The 19692-nt window shown below is 41.3% G+C and overlaps 1 protein-coding gene across 5 annotated transcripts; it reads right to left on the bottom strand.

The window, feature by feature from the left end:
* Positions 1-1853: 1853 nt before the first annotated feature.
* On the bottom strand, positions 1854-19690 carry CMC2 (C-X9-C motif containing 2). 5 transcript variants are annotated; one of them, XR_003426262.2, is made up of 5 exons: positions 19308-19690; positions 11750-11864; positions 7146-7217; positions 2370-3384; positions 1854-2132 (listed from the first exon to the last, which is right to left on the bottom strand). XR_003426262.2 is itself a non-coding variant. In XM_027076269.2 (5 exons), the coding sequence occupies exons 3-5, from the start codon at positions 11828-11830 to the stop codon at positions 3298-3300; spliced, it is 240 nt and encodes a 79-aa protein (XP_026932070.1). In that variant the 5' UTR covers positions 11831-11864; positions 13470-13500; positions 19308-19425; the 3' UTR covers positions 1854-3297. The 5 variants fall into 5 exon arrangements, 4 of the variants coding, with proteins under 4 accessions (XP_026932070.1, XP_026932069.1, XP_053067312.1 ...); XM_027076269.2 differs by adding an exon at positions 13470-13500 and having other exon boundaries at positions 1854-3384; positions 19308-19425; XM_027076268.2 differs by having other exon boundaries at positions 1854-3384.
* Between the last annotated feature and the right edge of the window lie 2 nt (positions 19691-19692).

Raw genomic sequence — 19692 nt, 5'->3', positions numbered from 1 at the left:
CCTGAAATAGTCACGGAAATGCACAGAAGACACACCCAACTGTCAATTATTGGAGCCAAGGGACATCAGGGCGTGAAATCTATCAAAATTAGATTGTCTCGGTGTTCCACCGAAATGTAGTATTTACATAATTTTAAAAACTCAAGTGACCCCGAAGTTTCATCTATAAAGCACCTCAGGCGGCGTGCTAGCACCTCTGGCCCACAGACTGCCAGCGGCCACATGCAAGCTGTTGTCTCCCAATTCCGTCGTCATCCAGACAACTACTACGCTCCGGACCTGCGTCCTCAGAAGCCGAAGAGCCATCTCCGCCCAGGGCCTTCCGCACACACCTCGAACCCAGCACTCTCCCCCACACCTCTGCTACCCCCCCTCCCACTCCCACTCGGGGCAGGGCCCCAGCAGCATGCAGACACAAACGCCCAAGACCCCCTCGCCAGCCATGCTGAATCCATGTTCAAACTGCCCTCAAATCCAGCCATTTGTGTGAATTTCCAACCCTCTTTGCTATTTCAGGCCTTCACTTACCACCCAAATTAGGACAAAAATCGAACGGGACTCCCTGGGTATAACCTTCTTTCTCCAATCTATCTCCTAAACCATAACCAGAAAGATCTTACTAAAATGCAAATCGAAACACATCGCCTTTCCAACTAAGGCCCCTCCATAAATCCCTAATCACCATATTAAAATCTGCAACTGGTCACAAGAGCATCGAAGAAAAATTTCCAGGGGCGCCTGGCTGGCTCAGTCAGCTGAGCGTCTGACTCTTGATTTCAGCTCAGGTCATGATCCCAGGGTTGTGGAACTGAGCCCCGCTTCGGGCTCTGTAAGGAGCATGTAGCCTGCTTGAGATTCTCTCCCTCCCTCTGCCCATCTCCCCAGCTCACGCTTGCTTCCTCTCTCAGAATAATAAAAAAAAATAATAATAATAAATTCATTCGTTTAAAAAAAAAGAAAAAAACTCCAACTGAATTCAAAGACATCTTTTATCTTCCTCCACCAACAGCTCTCATACTCCAGTCATGTTAAACAATTTGAAGTTCCCTAGAATGCATTCCATTTTTACTCCATTTGTCAAAGACTACCTTGCTAAGTGGCTTTCTTGGAATGGCTCCTTCTCCTTGAAGGCTGGGTATGGATGCCCTTTCTATGTTTTCTATGACACCCACCTCATCATGGCACTACTATGCTACTGTAATAGTCAACTCATGCGTTTACTACAAGCATCTAAAGGCAAGATGTCTCATTTCTGCACCTGTTCTGACTGACAAGGAGGAAGGGGCTGAATAAATATTCGTAAATCTCAGTCTCAGAAAGGCCCTCAGAATTAATTCTACTTCTTTCTCCATCTCTCCAGCAAATGCCTGCTACTCCCTGTGACCACCTTGCTCAGTGGATGTCCAGCCCCTTGAACACCTCTTATGATGAGAAAAGCACTTATTGAACACTACTATCAACAAGGCCTCACTCTGGACATATACACAGACTTCACTAGAAGGTGCACACAGCTCACAATCTGTCGACATCTCAACTGACAAGAAGATCAAGACCCTGCTGCGGCTGTGGCTGGAAGCTGCTGACTTCTAGATTGTCACCAGTTTCAGAAACACCTAGCAGAAAGAGCCCTGGTGGGGGTAGGGGGGTAGGGGTGACCACTAGAAATGAATCTGGAAACAATAAAGTTGGGCCATTTTCATATAAATACAGCTGAGACTCCCCCAAACTCTTTTTGCCCTGGCTTGTGTCTTCAATGTTTAAGCTCCAAAATCAGTACATTGTCAAAAAGGAGAGTCTAATGGGACCATTTTGCCCTAATTGCAAGCAAGTCTAAGAGAACAGAGACCATATGATTCAAGTCAATTATTTTATTGAAGGAGATAAGTTACGCAAATGTTAACTGATTGTTGGCAAAGGGAAGGAACATGTTACAAGTCAGGTGTGTTGGCAGAAGGGAGAGAGTACCTAAGGCTCTCTGCCTAACAAAATACTCAGAATCGGGGTTTCCATATTTCTCCATGGCTTGATTTCTCATGAGTCACTTTCTGTCCAAAGGATTCTGGAGACCAAATGAGGTAAGATTCTTTCAGTTATCCACCAAGAGGTTTTAAGTCTTCTCTCAGCTAAGGCACCTAGTGGAAGTATACAGGCAAACCTCAGAGATCTTAAAGATTTGGTTCCAGACCACAAGAAAGCAAATACCACAGTAAAATGAGTCAAATGACTTTGCTGGCTTCCCAGCACATATAAAAGTTATGTTTACACTACCCTGTAGTCTAGTGGGTATACAATAGCATTACGTCTAAAAATCAATGTACACGCCTTCATTAAAAAATACTTTATTGTTTCTAAGGTGCTAACCATATCACCTGAGCTTTCCGCAAGTCAGTCTTTTTGCTGGTGAAGGGCCTTGCCTCCACGTGGCTGCAGCTTCTGCAACAGCGCCTGCCGCTTCACCTTGGACTTTGAGGTTAGGACGACAGTCTCTTTCCTTTGTGCCTCACGAACCAATATCGGCCAATTTCAAGCTTTTCTTGTGCAGCTTCTTCGCCTCTCAGCCTCCATGGAACTGGAGAGAGTCAGCACTTTGCTTTGGATTAGGCTTTGGCTTAAGAGAATGTTTCCTCTTCTATCCAGACCGCTGAAACCTTCTCATCAGCAGTAAGTCCTCTCGCTCTCTTTGCATTTGTGTGTCCGCTGGAGGAGCCCTTTTGATCTCCTTCGGGAACTTTCCCTTTGCACTCACAGCTTGGCTAAATGATGCAAGAGGCCTGGCTCCGGCCTATCTCCGCTTTCAACATGCCCTTCTGCCTGAGCATAATCACTTCTAGCTTTTGACTTAAAGTGAGAGACAAGGGACTCTTCCTGTCACTTGCACCCTTAGAGGCCAGCGTAGGGTTCCTAACTGGCCTAATTTCAACACTGCTGAGTCCCAGGGAACAGGGAGGCCCGAGGACAAGGGGAGACGAGGGAAGGGCTGGTAGGTGAGCAGTCAGAACACACACAACGCTGATGAAGTTCACTGTCTTCTGTGGACACGCTTCGTGATGCCCCGAAACAATGACAATAGTAACATCACAGACCAGCGTAAGAATTATAATAGTGATTATAAAGTTTGAAATATTGTAAGAATTACCAAAATGCAATACAGAAACACGAGGTGAGAAATGCTGTTGGAAAAATGGCACCAATAGACTCACTCGACGCGAGGTTGCCACCAACCTTCAATTTGAAAAAAATGCACTAGCTGCGAAGCTCAATAAAATGAAGCACAATAACACGAGGTATGCCTGCAATTTATTTTTCAGATTCCTCTGCGGGATTAAAAAGTCTTTTTCTCATCGCATTGCCATGCTCCCTGCTCTTGGTCCTCTTTTCCATGTACTGGAAAATAAAAGGAAAGGGGAGAAAAGAGACAGCAGATTATATTACCATTTATATATCAGCGGAGTTAGATATTTTAAAATATTTGCAAAATAAGTTGTTTCTGCTGATAAAATTCTTATTTGTCTTTTACTTCACTGAATCTGAAATTGCAAACACAGTACAGCACCTACATCCTAATAGATGCACAAATATTTACTGAATTAATTTCTTCCCAAAATATGAATTCAGGAAATATTTAAGATGAGTGAGTATTGTCCCTGTTCTTTAGGAACTCACGATCACACGCATCTAACCTCTGCTTGAACACTTATAGTTATGAGGAGCTCACTACCTTGAGAGGTAACCTATTTCGCTGTTGGCCACTTCTACTTGTTCCAAAGTGTTTTTTATGCTGAACCAGTGTTTCCATGTAAATTCTCCTACTGCCTATTTCTTCTTGCTTGCTATAATGTGGCAAATATCTGGTTACAGATGACCCACTTACTACCTCTTTTTTAGGCTGAACATTCCTGGCTTCCATAGAGGTTCACAGAACATGGCTTCTGCCTTCTAATAGCTACCAAGCACCTTTTATAAAGCGCTTTAATATCAATATTCCTGATAAAAAATATCACAACCAGAATTAAATACAGAGCTCCACACAGTCTGATAGACGTGGGCTACAGTGGACCTACTAGTTCTTAGGACCTAGACATGTTATTTCTATAAATATTATCAAGAGTAAATGGCTCTTGGCAACCATATTATCCTATTAGTTCACGTGGAAACTTCTAGTCAGCTAAACTTCCCAGGATTTTTTTCATTATAAAGAGTCATCAAACGGATTCTCCCCAAATCCTACATTTCTGTAATTAGTCGGATCTAAATGCAGATTTCACCTGGAGGTTTTCAGCCTAGTATTCTGATCAGTAGGTTATTAAATAACAGGAAATACACAGCCTGGCACTTAGACAATGCACTCATTTAAAGCAGAGAAACTTGAATATAAGTGTTTTTACATGGATATATGTACAGGTTTATATACACCAATACAGACATTATTTTAAAGGTGAACGAAGGGTCCCTATGAAAAAGGGGAAAAATATAAAAGTAAATTCAAGTTGAAAAAACTAAGTATTGTGAACAGCTAGACGTCAAAATCTTTTCGGAGCCAGAGATATGGGAAGAGGCCACAGAAATGAAATCAGTGATAGAGAGCTAACTAGAGACCTGACTGGATCCCCCGCCTCTGACCCCTGAGACAATGGTGTGGAGGTGCATGATCAGTACATCTTCGGGTCCCGTAACCTCAAATACAGGGAGCTAGGCTAGATGATCTTTAAGAAGTTTTCTGGACCGAAAGTTTTGATTGAAGAGTTAGAACATGGCTTCTGGAATGATAGTTTCCGAAATTTTTTTCTGCCCCATCAAAGGACCACTTCAAATTATAGATGAAACACCAGGTCCCTTTAACCAAAATCATTCCTTTTATCTGTCATACATTAATTTTCTTCTGAAGATTTTTCGGGGGAAAAGGGCATTTCATTGCTTTAACAAGTTTTGGTTTTGTTTTTTTTTTTAAAGGCACTATTCTAGAACATGCAGAGATACACACTCGGAGAAAAATATTTGATATCTATCTTTAATCACATATGCTGGACTGCCCACCAGCAATCAGGCTGGGAGAAGGGTTTTAAGGGTAAATCTTCAGAATACTGTGTAGGTGGCCCCAAAAAACAGGTTAAAGAGCAAATTATACTCTATGTTAAAATATATGTTAAGATATGCCCAAAGGGAGTCCAGATGGCCTCTGAATAAAAGAAGGAAAAGAAAAATATATGCATGTGATGTAATTCACAAAACTTCACTGAACAATGTAGATAGAATGGAAGCTCAGTTAACCAAAAACTAAACCAAACCGAACAATTAAGAGGAACAAAAAGGACGCTGCAAAAGTAGTATTAGTGATTCTTTCAATAAAATGGGGAATGGGGGGGGGGGGGCAGTAACACAGTGGCAAAGAGAGGCAAAGGGAAACTGGCCAGGTCCTTCCAGTTAAAAGCTTCAAGGAATAAAGCACTCAAATGGCACATGAAGGAAATGATAGAGGAGCACGTGAGAGCAGTAAATGGTAAACCAGAAAGCATTAAAGGCAGAGAGGAAATAAATGAGCACAGGTTCAGAGGACTGAAGCATGAAAGTACAGACAGAAAAACATCCATAAATCAGGTAATGAAGCAACATAAAAACCACACAGAGGACTTAGAAAATAAGTCAAGGAGAAAATCTAAAATTTATATGAAAGCAAAGTAAGAAAAATATCTACAACATCCTACCAAACGGTCACTAACGTCTCAGGACCGTCTGGGAAGAAAATTTCATATAAAGATCTAATCACCACACCAATGGCAAAAATTAGTGAACCATAAGAAGAAAAAAAAGTCTAAATTTAGGGGAAAAGGCGAACAGACACAACAGAAAGCATGTGAGAAATAAATCGCTGCAATGAACACCACAGCGTGGGCTTCGTTTTCCCATAATCCTTATGAAAACCAAACAAAGCCCTAGGTTCAGCTTTCATATAAACTAGCTTTACCAGTGAAGAAAAACTCTTGAAAAATCAATTTAAAACACTTATACATGTACATGTTTGTGCAAAGAAAATGATGACCCTGAAGTGAGAACTCCAGAAAGTTCTTCAAACAGTACAGACACTAGAAAGGGACTCTAGGAAGAGAAAAAACAAACAAAACCAAAAAACCCCCAAAGCCTCAGATTGGAAAGTACAAAAAACAAAAATATAGATGCTGGACAGCTTCAAATATTATAACTAATACCTTTCACCATGAGGCAAATAGGAAAAGAAGTTCAAAAATATGGAAAATGCAAAAAAACTGGAAGGCAGGTTTTAATAGTTATAGATTTTTTAAGGTTTTGGACATAACACAACTCATGTGTGAAAAGAAAGGGAATTAAATTTCTTTTTGAGGCACCTGGGTGGCTCAGTCGGTTAAGCGCCGGATTTTGGCTCAGGTCATGATCTCACGGTTCGTGAGTTCGAGCCCCATGTCGGGCTCTGTGCTGACAGCTCGGAGCTTAGAGCCTGCTTCAGATTCTGTGTCTCACTCTCTCTCTGCCCCTCCCCTGCTCGTGCTCTGTTTCTCTCTCAAAAATAAATAAACATTTTTAAAAAATTAAAAAATACGTGTCTTTTCAAAGATTTCAAAAGCACCCTACTATATGTCCAAGTCCATGTGTCATGGCCTAACACCGAGTTTAGGAAATGAGTGTTTCCAATCAAGTCAAACTAGATCCCTATGGCTTGTACATGCCATGGTTATAAAGAAATTCACAATTTTAAACCTGTGAGGAGACCATGTCTGGCTCCCGCCATGTTCTATGAGGGAACAGGCCCGAAGAGTATCTGTTACCCACTACAGGTAATAGCTGACTGTCAGAAGTCTTTCTGCTAAACAAATTCAACTTCCCAAACCTTGCAATTCATACAGGAGAGTTACAATGATTACAATAAGGAAGTTGTTTTCATTTACGTGCATGCAAAAAACAAAAAACAAAAAAAAAATCTTAGCAATGTTCTAACTGTCCCCAGAAAAGGCTTTTATTTCTCCTCTTGGTTTTAGGGGAGGATGTACGTCTAAAGTCAATTCTGTTATACTAAAATTCGGAATAAAAATTAATAATGGCAATATTGTAAAATATTGTTCAAAAATGTTCTATTCTACTCTTCAACCATTTTTATTCTTTAACACTTTTCTTACCTCATTCTTCAAGCATTTTCTCATCTCCCGATCAAGATCATTGCAATGACCAAAAAATTTCAGAATGCTGTGCTAAAAGGAAGAAAAGGAGTAAAATATTTCATCCCACAACATGCTAAGGTCTCTGGCACACAGAATTTAAATACTTATTCCTACAGAAATGGGTTTAACGTGTCAGCACATTGTTAATAAACAAATAGGTAAGTCACAGGTATGAGGTGTACAAATAAATGGACTTATCCTGGCCATCCTAAAGGAGAGATAAAAGCTCTGTAGGTAGAAATGAAAAACCAAAAGACTTTTCCTTACTAAAAGGGAAGCCTATTAAACTGCCAAAACCTCACAATGACAGAGTGTAAGCAATTCTGTTTTCAAGTACCTCTGTCTTTAAGGGCATGTTAACATCACAGCACAATCCATCATCTACTACGGGGAGTGATGTCAAAGTGCACTGTGGCCATATTAACATGACCAGTAACTTCCTTCAATAGCAAACACTGTCCCACTGAAGAATTACCTAATCTATGCTGAGTGCCAACACTATTTTCTCATTGGCCTCCATTCAAAATGTCATCAAAATACATCAGAAACACGTAACACTATTATTAAACGGTCTATATGGACCACATAAATAAGCCACTAATCCACAATATCAGAAAATCTATGTCTGAAGTTCAAAGTCTGCTTTCTTTGAAAAGCAAAAATAAAAATCTCCCAGTGGTTTCAAGGCCTACGACAATGATCATGGCAAAAAGTACAAATGCTCCAAAGCAGATCACAATGAAGGCTGAAGTCAAGAACACGAATTTTTAGTAGTGCCATAATTAGTGCGTTTGCACATCACGATTTTTAAGGGTGCCCAGGACAGCATGGTGATGGCCTAAAACGACATGCCATAAATGCTGAACTTGTAGTTATAATAGGCACCTGTTCCTTTTCTTTCCAATTAAGGCTTTCATGGAAACAGACAACACATAATTTATAAGCTATGCCCCTCGCTACTCCTTTCCCCCTGCTTCATCGCCGCTTTAAATGTCCTCTTCTGGTCCAGTCAATGAATGGGTTGGTTTTTCTGGCAAGCATTTAAGGTAAACTGACACCTCCTACTGGTTGCCTAATGACCTTTTCAGAATAAGTATTTCTTGTGTATTTTTCCTAAACTATTTCTCTGACCACAGATGAACGGGAACAATGCATTTTCACACACTTTCTGGTGAGGCAGAAACAAAAGAAAGGATTAATGTTTAGAATGTAAGGCAGTATTTCACAGTTTAGTTCAGAGTGATTCCTATCACCCCATACACATACATCTTATGTTTAAATCAAGGACAGCAGCTATTTTTTTTTCGCTTTCACCCCAATATTTAAGCCCAAAGAAATACACTCTTGTGACATTATGTGCAAAACAAACCCAAAGTGTCCCGCTGGACTTGGTAAAAGGAACGCCCATGGACTGCAGTTATCTTGCACACACAGAGCAAAGGCCTCCAGTGTGTGATGTCTGTTTCCAGAAAACCAAACTGGGCCAGTGATTGAATAAATGGGCAATCAGTCGATATCTCGAAGACAAGGACTAGGGATACAGTAGTGAGGAAGGTGGACCTGGGCCCTACTCTCACAGAACACGGTCACAGAACAGAGTGAGTCAACAAACAGAGTGACTGTTATAAAACAGTGGTTCTCCAAGTGCAGTCCAGGGGCACCCACGAGTTCCCAGGAGCTCTCCAGGGGGTGTATAAGATAAAAACTATTCTCCTGATAATCAAAGATCTTATTTGTTTTGTTCACTGTCATTCTCTCACAAGGCTACAGAACTTTCCAGAGGCTGCTCAGAGGACAACATCACCAAAGACTGGACCTGAGGCAGACAGGAGACTCCAGCTACATCCTGTTAAGCCAGATACCAAGGAGAATTGCAAAAATGCAAAAACAATGTCATTCTTCTTTTTTTTAATGTTTATTTATTTTTAAGAGAGAGAGAGAAAGTGCACAAGCGCACGCACGCAGGGGAGGAGCAGAGAGGAGGGCGGACAGTGGATCCAAAGCAGGTCCTGCAATGACAGCACAGAGCCTGACGCAGGGCTCAAACCCACGAACCGTGATCAGGACCTGAGCTGAAGTCAGAAGCTTAACCAACTGAGCCACCCAGGCTCCCCAAAAGCAATGTCATTCTTTTGACTCTGTCTTTTGTTTCAGAAAATAAGATCTTTTTTTGTGAAAAATTACTATGTTAACATGTATTGGATTTATTATTGTATTTTTATATACATTTACATTTTTTTAAATTTCTCAGTTTTAATTTCTACTTCAGTAAATATCGGTAGCTAGAGTCCACACACACAAAAGTTACTTGGGGTCCTCAAGAATTTTTAAGAGTGTATAGGAGTCCTGAGACCAAAACGTGTGAGAAGTCCCTTGAAGTAGGAAATGGACTACGTATGGTGTGACTAGAGGACAGAGTGACAACACCAAGAGAATCTAGGCCAGGAAAGGAGGAAATGAAGAGGCAAGGACAGATTACAGAGAATAAAACCTGGAGGATGATGAAACCTGGTATAGCATGCGGGGAAGAGGAGATAGTGAGGAGGGCTCCAAGATAAGCCAAGGACAAAGCAAGCCCAAAGCCTCAGAAGAGAGAAATGTGTGCTCCACACAACTGCAGAAAAGGTCGCTGGGGGGCGAGGGGAAAAAAAGAGTGCCGGAGGGTGTGAAACCCAAGGCTAAGTAGGGGCCATGTTCATGAAGGTCCTGAAACAACACGAAGGAAGAAAGTGAGATCGCGTACCGCAGCAAAGGGAGCCGGTAGAGGGGAGCGATGCCTGAACATAGTTTGAACAGTCACTCCTGATGCGGTGTGGAAAGTGAGCGAGGGTAGAGAAGAGGACAAACCCGTCAGGGGACCCAGTTGGCCCCACGAGGAGAACACTGGAATTAACTGGTGTTCAGAACAGACACATAAATCGGCGGAACGGACTAGAGCCCAGAAATAGACCCAGTCATGTGTGGTCAACAGATTTTTGACAAAGGCAGCAAGTTAATTTAGGAGGGAAAGGCTGGTGTCTGCAACAAATAGTGCTGGAAAAACAATACCCGTAGAGAAAGGAAAACACTGACTCCTACCTCATACCAGACACAAATATTAACTTGAAATGGGTCACAAACCTAAATGTCACAGCTAAAAGCCTGAAACCTTTGGAAGAAAAAAAGGAGAAAATCTTTGTGAGCAGGAAACACACAAAGATCCTTAGAATGCAAACAAACAAAAAAAACAAAACAAAAACAAAACCCCTCACAAACACTGAAAGAAAAAACTGGCAATTAGACTTCATCAAACTTAGAAACTGCTCTTTGAAGCACAACCTTCAGAAAGTGAAAAAGGATGCCACAGACTGAGAACATACTCACCACACGCTTGTCAATGTCTTCAATTGTCAAGACAGGGTCTTGAATGTCAAATGAAAACAAATTCTTAAAACTCAATAAAGCAAACAACCCAATTTTAAAATATGGGCAAAGAAAATAATAATAATTAAATAAGTAAATTTTAAAATTAAAAAAAAATAAACTATAGGCAAAAGACTATATGAATGGTCAACAGGCACATGAAAAGATGCTCAAAATCAGTCATCAGGGAAACACACTCTAAAACCAAATGGGACGCGACTGCACACCCACAAAATAACGTTAAATATCATTAAAATAACGTACAAATAAAATAATGTATAACGTATAAATAACGTTAAAATAATGTTAAAGACATGATATCAATTCTGGATCCACACGTATGCTGAAAAAAGTCTGTCTCAAGTATATTGTCACCAACAACGTTCTTTGAACAAAAAATATCTAACTTCACAGATCAGAGGTAGTACTTACTACCTGTTAGCCTTTAAATTTTACTCATTTAAATGATACATACTGATACTATAATTTTATATATCCACAGTTTATGAACATCATGAGGAAAACGCATCATGCAAAGTTAAAACCACAAATGCTCCTTATAACTGTCTCATGCATCAATTATATGAAAAAAGCTTAATATCTGACATCCATAAAAATATTGGCTTAAGTGAATAAATTCCAAAAATGGGTTTCCTTTCCATTTTGGTTTTAACCATGGAATTTTACTTCCATTCCACTAACAAGTAAGTAAACCTGCCAAGTTAGGCCAATCATAATTTAAACCTAGCTAATATCTAATTATTAAAAAAAATTTCAATCTCCTTTAAACACAGAATGATGGACATCAAGGAAAATCTTAGAAAATTCTTACAATAACTGCATTATGATCAGAAGAGTCAGATTAACGTAATTGTTCTAACATCCTGTACTTAAAAAAAGGAAAGTATTTTATTGAAAGAACATGGGTTCTGACTGTAACATATCATTTCAAAAGTTCCCTAACAAACTACCATGCTTAATTTTTAGTAATCACGAATGGAAACGGTATCTGAAAAATCACAAGCATCAATTACTAATCTTTAGTAAGCTAAGATCCGCCATATTATCATTCCCCTTCCATCAGTGGAGGTAACATTTCACATCACTGTGTTGTACCTAAGTTTCATTTTTGCTTTATGGTCATTTTTCTCAACTCTTACATTTTTGTGACATTCCTTAAGCAAGTTAATCAAGACGTTGCATTCTTCAGTGTGCAAGTGTGGAGATAAGTCAGGATGCATCTTTAGGAGAAGGGATGGAGCGCAGCAGAGCGACCTGTGGATACAAGAGTGTCTTGAATATGTGTGACTGTGCTTGTTAATGCGACCTAAGCTACTTCAGTAAAAATCTGCAGTGAGCTTTATCAGAAAGGAATGCTCACCTTGGGCAAATTATCAACCTTGAGCCTCAGCTTCCTTATCCAGCAGTTTAACAGATTCAGCAAGTTATCAGGTGTTCAGAGAACCTGCAGTTGCTAAAGAGGCCCAACACTGGAAAGAAGTGCTCTAGCAGAAACGGCCAGCCTCTCTTAATAAGCCTGATTTCAATTATTTTCCCCACATTCCTGAAATTGATTACAACTCATTTTGTTCAAATGAAATTCTACAAAACAAGAGAACTGGTTTATTAATCCTTTTAAAATGTATACTCCTCTCAGAGGGTTAAAGCCCCATCAGTCTCACATTAGTGTGAATTAACATGGACTGTTTTCTTCCTAACATCTGGCTGAGAAAATCTAACTAAACAATGAAGAGAAACAAAAAGCAGATGTGAAAAAAGTTTTTCAGTTTAGCAGATCTGTCCATAAAACGCAATTATTACAATGAAAGCAAGATGCTGAAATCCCAGAAATTAAATTTAATTGGTTCATTCACAAAGGAGAAAATTAGCAGCCAAGGTCAAAGGAAAAGCATTATTTTGAAGTGTTTGCTATAGTTATGTAGCACTATTTACCTACTCTTTTTTGTAACCTATTCTTTTTAACTTGGAAAAGATTACCAAAAGAAAGAACCAATGATTGCTTTAATCTTCTAAAAGGTTTCAAGAAAGACAACCTAAAATAATGACCTTAGGCAGGACCAAGAGTTCTTAGGTCAACAGCACAATTCATAAAAGAAAAAATTGGTAAAATATTATCAAACTTAAAACTTTCTCGCTTCAAAAATATACCATTAAGAAAATGAAAAGACACAGGCATGGAAAGTAGAGCACAGGGAATGCGGTCAATAATACTGTAATATGCTTCTCGTGGTGAGCATTTCATGACATATATAATAAATTTTAAAAAAAGGATAAGCCACACTTTGGGTGATGATGATGTGTCAATGTAGGTTCAGTTGTAAAAACACACAACTCTAGCGGGGGATGCTGATCACGGGGGAGGTTGTGCATGTGTGGGGCAGGGAACACACTGGGTCTCTCTGTACGTTCTGCTCAATTTTGCTGTGAACCTAAAACTGCTCTAAAAAATAAATATCCTACAAGCTGGAGACTAGGGGAAAATATTTGCAAATCATGTTTGAAAAAGGACTTGCTACCTAGAACATATAAAGAATGCTTACAAACCAACGCAACGTTTAAAATGGACCCCCAAAATGGGCAAAAGATTTGAATACTTCATAGAAGATGGTACAAGAATGGTTAATTAAGCACATAAAAAAAAAAAAAAAAAAGGCTGAACACCATTAGTCACAGGGAATTCAAACTAAAACCACAATGAGATACCACTCATTTCCACCCGAATAGCTATAATCAAAAAGTCAGACAATACCAAGCAATGGTTAGGATGCAGAGAAAACAGACCTCATGCACTGCTAATGAAAATGTAAAATAGGACACACTTAATTTGGCAGTGTCTTAAGGAGTTAAACACATACTTACCAAATGACCCCTGACCACGGAAACCGCACTCCTAAGAATATACCCAAAAGAAATGAAAACATAAAACCACACAAAGACATGTATGCTAATTTTGACAGCATTATTCATCATAGCCAATACTGGAAACAATGCAAATGTCCAATAACCTGCCAACTGGATAAATAAATGCGGTATGCCTAGACAATGGAATACTATTTAGCAATTAAAAGGAATGCACGGACACAGGCGCCAATGTGGATGAACCTCAAAGCACCAAGCTGAATGAAAGAAGCCAGATTCAAAAGACTATATATGATTCCATTTATATGCAATGTGTAGAAAAGGCAAAATGGTAGAGAAAAAAAGCCGATGGTTTGCCTACACCTGAAAGTGAGAGGATTATTTGTCACTGGCCACAAAGAAATACATCTGCGCGACGAAAGCATTTTAAAACAGGATTGTGGCAGTGGCCGCACAATAGCAGTTTACCAAAATCACTGAACTCATGGTGGGTGAATTTTATGAAATGTAAATTATATCTTCACAGAGCTAATACAAAAACATTTGAGAATTTCAAACTGCCTATCTACCTTCCACTCTCAACAAGTCCTTACAAATGTCTAAACAAAGAATTCCAGAGCATTACAGTATCCCTACTATTTCAGAACTCCATTTCCAAAAAGACCAGTGGATCACTGTTCCACTGAGTGACTGACTACACATGCACACACACACACACACACACACACCGCAAACCACAGCTGACAATCCCAAACCAGGCCGCTATGCCCAACTAAGTTCTTGAGTCTCTGAAACACATTTGGAAATGCAGCCAAGTTCAAGTTGTTTGCCTGCCGCTGACTACGAAGTCTTCTTAATGACATAATCTTTTCCCTCAGAAAAATGAGGCCTCATACGGTCTAGAAATTTAAGTCATCTAATGTACTATTAAGTCACTTAGAAACTGTCTTTTTATTTTGTAAATGTGACAAAACATTTTCACCTCTATCAACCAAGTCCTCAGATTTGTGCTTTTACAATTTGGAAACAAGCTTATGATGTACTGAAATGACCTCTTTGATTGGCCCATTAAATACTTTAGAAGACACTTTGCAGCTGAGATAAATACGCCCACATTGTATATAAGTACAAATGCATACATACCACGATGTATATTTTTCCCCCCTCTGTTACAAAAGTTTATGCGCTGTAGACCCAGCCAGGGTACCAATAAGATAACTTCCTCTCTACTTAGTATCCTATGTAACTATGTCAAAGAAGAGAATGGTTTCATATAGTTTCCTTTTCCTATTCTTCTTGGTAAAAAACTAAACGACTACTTCTCAATCTACAGCTCTAAACACTGACCTACCTAATCCCTTATCTAACAAATTCCTTGCTTTACCAGTCATCCCCCCCCCCTTTCCTCCACCCCACCTTTTCAATGAGATACCGTCTTCTTTCCCTCTGTCCACCCTGTACCCACACTCTCTTCCAGCACCCGGCTGGCTGCGCCTCCCGTTGGTGCTTACATGGGTGTACTGCCACACTCACAGCTATAAAACGATGCCATTGTTCCCACAACACTTGCTGTGAGTGCTGATATCTTCCAGCAGTCATCTTTAAAAGCCTATTCTGGGGCGCCTGGGTGGCAGGTGAGCATCAGACTGCGGCTCAGGTCATTATCTCGCGGTTGGCGAGTTCGAGTCCCGTGAGAGGCTCTGGGCTGACCCGCTCAGAGCCTGGAGCCTGCTTCGGATTTTGTGTCTTCCTCTCTCTCTCTGCCCCTCCCCCATTTGTGTTCTCACTCTCCCTCTCTCTCTCGAAAACAAACATTTAGAAAATTAAAAAATAAAAGCCTATTCTAATAAACATTATTATAACTCAAAGTAATTTATGAGCTGAAGAAAACTAAATGTATATTCCATATTCTTACTTTTAACATTCCTTCAAGGCCCTGACTGTATCTACATTATTAGTGTAGAAAATAATTTTTGAACACTTACCACACACTGGGCACAAGTCTTCTAATCCTTCCAATAACTGTAAATTCATTGGAACCGTAAGAAATTGCCTTTTTGTACTTCAAGTATGCATTACTCACATGTTCACATCAAAAATAAGTCCCAGGTCACATAGCAAGTGGCAGAGTTACTACTTCCCAGTGCAATCTCTAAACCAGGACAAATTATTCCCATGTTCGAAACAGAAAACTTTCCAGCAGTTTGTGGGTGAAATACATTCAGATAGAAAAAACTATTTCCGGGGCGCCTGGGTGGCTCAGTCGGTTAGGCGGCCGACTTCAGCCAGGTCACGATCTCGCGGTCCGTGAGTTCGAGCCCCACGTCAGGCTCTGTGCTGACAGCTCAGAACCTGGAGCCTGTTTCAGATTCTGTGTCTCCCTCTCTCTGACCCTCCCCCGTTCATGCTCTGTCTCTGTCTCAAAAATAAAAAAACGTTAAAAGAAAAAAAATTTAAAAAAAAAAAAAAAGAAAAAACTATTTCCCAAAGAGCCTCTGGTTGGCTACAAGTCCAACAAGCACTAATTGCAGGTTCCAAAGAAGACCATGTAACATTATCCTGCATTCCTAGAAACAGAGGGTCAGTCTACCTCAAGAAAAAGGACAATACTGTATTCGTCCTGAGCAGCCAAGTCCAGAATATTGACAATGTGAATATTCCTAGAGAGACTGCTCAGGATGAAGACGGCTTTGCCTCTACTCTTAAACTCTTCTTCTCAGGATCCGTAAGAAGCTATTAATGAAACTGGGAATATTAACCAATTTAGGGAAGCCCCCATCAGAGGTGACAGAGAAAAGCAACAACCTGGTTAAGTAGGAGAAACGATGGATCTGAAGGCAAGAGTTGTGGACTTATCTGTCCATAGGTTATAACACTTTGGTTACTTAATCTGACCTAAGTCTCTTCTTCCATAAAATGGTATTAGCTCTGGACCTATATCTCTGAGGGGTCATGAGGTTTAAAATAACACATGTGGGAGTATCTGAAATGGTAAGCAGTGAGCGTGACATTTGCAAAGTATTATTTGTATATGTGAAATGCGCATCACATGACGGGAAAGGCTGAACTGAATCTGCAATGCTGTTTCCAAGGTATTTCTGAGGACAGGTCTGGAAACCAAAGAGTGGAAGACGTCATCTTCCTGGAGCTGTCCAACAATGAAGCAAGCTGCAATGGGAAGTTCTCGGTTACCTGTCTTAATGTACCCCAAAGAGACTGGCTACATCAATTAAGGATGTCACAGAGTGTATTTCTGCACTGCATTCTTCACTTTCTTCTCAAATCGAAGTTCACAACTAAACGATTTTAACCTATTTTCAGAAATGAAATTCGCAATGGATAAAAACTTATCACCACTAGGAAAATACAAAAAAATTTCAAAAGGGTAATGCCAAAATAATTATGAACATCAGCAGCATTGATGAAACAAAGGTGAAGGGAACATTTGTGATTAAGACTTCACATGTGTCTGTGTGCACTAAGAAAGAGGAATAAATTCCATTCACACTGTTATGATTTAGACACAAAACTTCAGTCCCACTTTTACACTGGCATTTAGAAAACACCAGGTTAACTTGTCACAGTTAAAGGGCTTCCCTCCCCAACTCCACCCACTGCCTCTAGCATGCAAACGTTTATACTAAAACAGATGCTGAAACTCTTTAAAATGTTCAGTTGTGACAATAACTGGGTGATTGGCCCCTGCAAAGCAATTTTAACCTTTACTTGGGGGTATGCTGGGAGGACAGAAGCAGTATGGTACTCTCACTAAAGACATAAAGATTACAGTCTTACTCACCTGATTCTACCAAGGCAGAGGTAAAATTTTCTAATGAGTATTCCATGATAGATTTCAACCACCAGGTGGCACAGTTTTTAAAAATAAGCCAAGAAGTAAGCAATACACGACCTCTACTAAAGAAAAAGGAGTAAGCATTTTAATAACACCTCAGCAAATCTATAATCACGAGGAGGAAACCCCCTATTTTAATGTCACTTGTGTTTTCTTTCCAAAGGTTTTGCTGTTTTGTGGCTGCACCAGAAAGAAATGTACTCTACAGTTGCAATTTCTAATGTCTTTTTAAAACAAAAAACAGGGGAGCCTGAGTGGCTCAGTCGGTTAAGCGTCCGACTTCAGCTCAGGGCATGATCTCACGGTTCATGAGTTCAAGCCCCGCATCAGGCTCTGGTGCTGACAGCTCGGAGCCTGGAGCCTGCTTCGGATTCTGTGTCTCCCTCTCTCTCTGCCCCTCCCCTGCTCGCACTCTGTCTCTCTCAAAAGTAAACATCAAAAAAAAAAAAAAAAAAAGTAAAACAAATCCAGAAAAGTCCCTTGTTTAGAGTTTGAAAAATCTGTTCTCCAGGAAAAACTGTAAACTTAATACACAATGCTTTCTAAAACATGCATTTTTTAAGGGCTACTTTCAGAAAGCCCTGGAATTAGTTAAATTAATATTTCTGCAACTATTTCAAACTATGCACCATATTCAGCAGAAGTAGCAGACGCAGCTGGGTACCGCCTACCCTACAGTCTTCTACTTATCACAATTGCACAGGGACCAAATCTAAACATCTGCTATTGAGTGACTAGTGCTCCCAAACACAGACCATGCCCCACTGCTACCGAAAGGAACCCCTGGGCTGCCTGGGGGAAAGATCCATAAGGCTCTCAAGTTCCACCACATAGTTTCCTAAGGAATGGAAGCTGCAACTCTCCCTGAACAAACAACAGTACTCAGCAGGTGCTGGGCATTCTGCCAAATCACCTGAATTTCAGAGAAAAAAGAATCAGTCCATATACCTCAAAGAACGCACAGGCTAGTGAGGGAACGTTCTTGTAAATGCACATAGTAAATGCCCAAATGCCCAATCAATGCTTGCCAAATGTTGAATTCAGGATTATTGTAGAACTGAAAATTGGTTCACACCTCAACATAGTTAACAACAACAAAAGAATGGAAATGAGTGAGGCTCATTTTAAATAAACTAAACACGTGCAGAAGCCTGTATGTACAGGAAAGGAGACACAAGGGTGTCACAACAGAATTCCTTCGCCAGCGCCAACCTCTTTCATGCAGTTAAAGTTTTAAATGAAAGTTTCCAGAACGCGGGTTTACTTAAGACTCTTCATTAAGCACCTTGCGTGAACCTACAAACACGGTAACTTTTAATTCCAATAAGAGGGACCCGAATGTCTACCTTCCTTGCAAAGTGTACTGATGGGGATCTCCATGGATTCTCGCTTCGCAAGACAGACTGGTGGCCACTTTCACTGCAGCTGACAGGTGCAGCTACGTGCAATTTCTAACTCCGAGATGATGATAATAATCATGCGATTCATTGAGCGCTCACCGCTCCTAGTGTCAAACGCTGTGAATGGCTTCCCTTCTGACCATCGATGCGATGGGTTGTACCCATTTTACAAGCGTGGAAGCCGAGGCTCAAGGAGCGGAGGAGCCCACCCCATCCCCCGCCCAGGTCACTAGGCTCGCGAGTGGCGAGACAGACTGCAGCGAAGAGAGAAAGGTCTAGACCAAAGCATTCTCTAAACTACCTCGGCAACTGCCTGCGGGCGGAGGGCCCCGGACGCGCCTCCAGCTACAACCGCAAAGCGCCCCGCGCGGTGGTCTGCCTCGAAGCAGGGCGAGCCACGTCCGCCCTGAGGACCAGGGACCTGACCTTCAAGGTCCCAACCTCCGACAGGGGCAGGAAGGGACACGGCGGGGCGCGCGCGAGCAGGGCACGAGAGGAGGGACAGGTGGGTGTCCCGCGGCCTCCCAGGACACCGCGACCAGGAAGAGAGCGCTCCTCGGAACGACCGGGACTCCTGAGACTCACCCGACTCGAAGCCACACAGGGAGGACTGAAGTGACAGTCACCAGCGAAGACTCCCCATCCAAAGGCCGGCGGCCTGGGCGCCGGAGTCGCAGCAGCTCCGGGTGGCAAAGTCCCCCGCGCCCTCCACAGCTGACCCGGCTCGGCGCGGCCAGCCGCCGCGGCTCCCGGCCTCTGAGGCGCATGCGCCACCCGGCCTGGACGGGCCCATTTGCGGGCGCTGGAGGGAGGGAGAGCGAGTGAACTGAGGCACGGCCGGGCCTAAAAACAGCAAGTCGAGCCAACAAGCCAGATTTCGTGGCTGAGGTTAAATGCGTTTAACTAATGGTCTCTACCAACAAGAGTGATGCGGGGACTTGGCGAGTTTCACTTCTGCCGCTCCCCGACG

The sequence above is a fragment of the Acinonyx jubatus genome, chromosome E2, assembly GCF_027475565.1.
Source record: "Acinonyx jubatus isolate Ajub_Pintada_27869175 chromosome E2, VMU_Ajub_asm_v1.0, whole genome shotgun sequence".
Classification (NCBI taxonomy): domain Eukaryota; kingdom Metazoa; phylum Chordata; class Mammalia; order Carnivora; family Felidae; genus Acinonyx; species Acinonyx jubatus.
This window is presented reverse-complemented; position numbering and strand designations above follow the sequence as displayed.

Bases quoted from the DNA above. Each gene is read 5' to 3' on its own strand.
- CMC2 (XM_027076268.2), bottom strand. From the start codon at position 19,489: ATGCGCCTCAGAGGCCGGGAGCCGCGGCGGCTGGCCGCGCCGAGCCGG. The intron at 11,865-19,307 runs GTGAGTCTCAGG...TTGTATCCACAG, and splicing joins CCTGTGTGGCTTCGAGTCGG to GTCGCTCTGCTGCGCTCCAT. The intron at 3,385-7,145 runs GTAAGAAAAGTG...TTTATTTTCCAG, and splicing joins GAAAATGCTTGAAGAATGAG to TACATGGAAAAGAGGACCAA.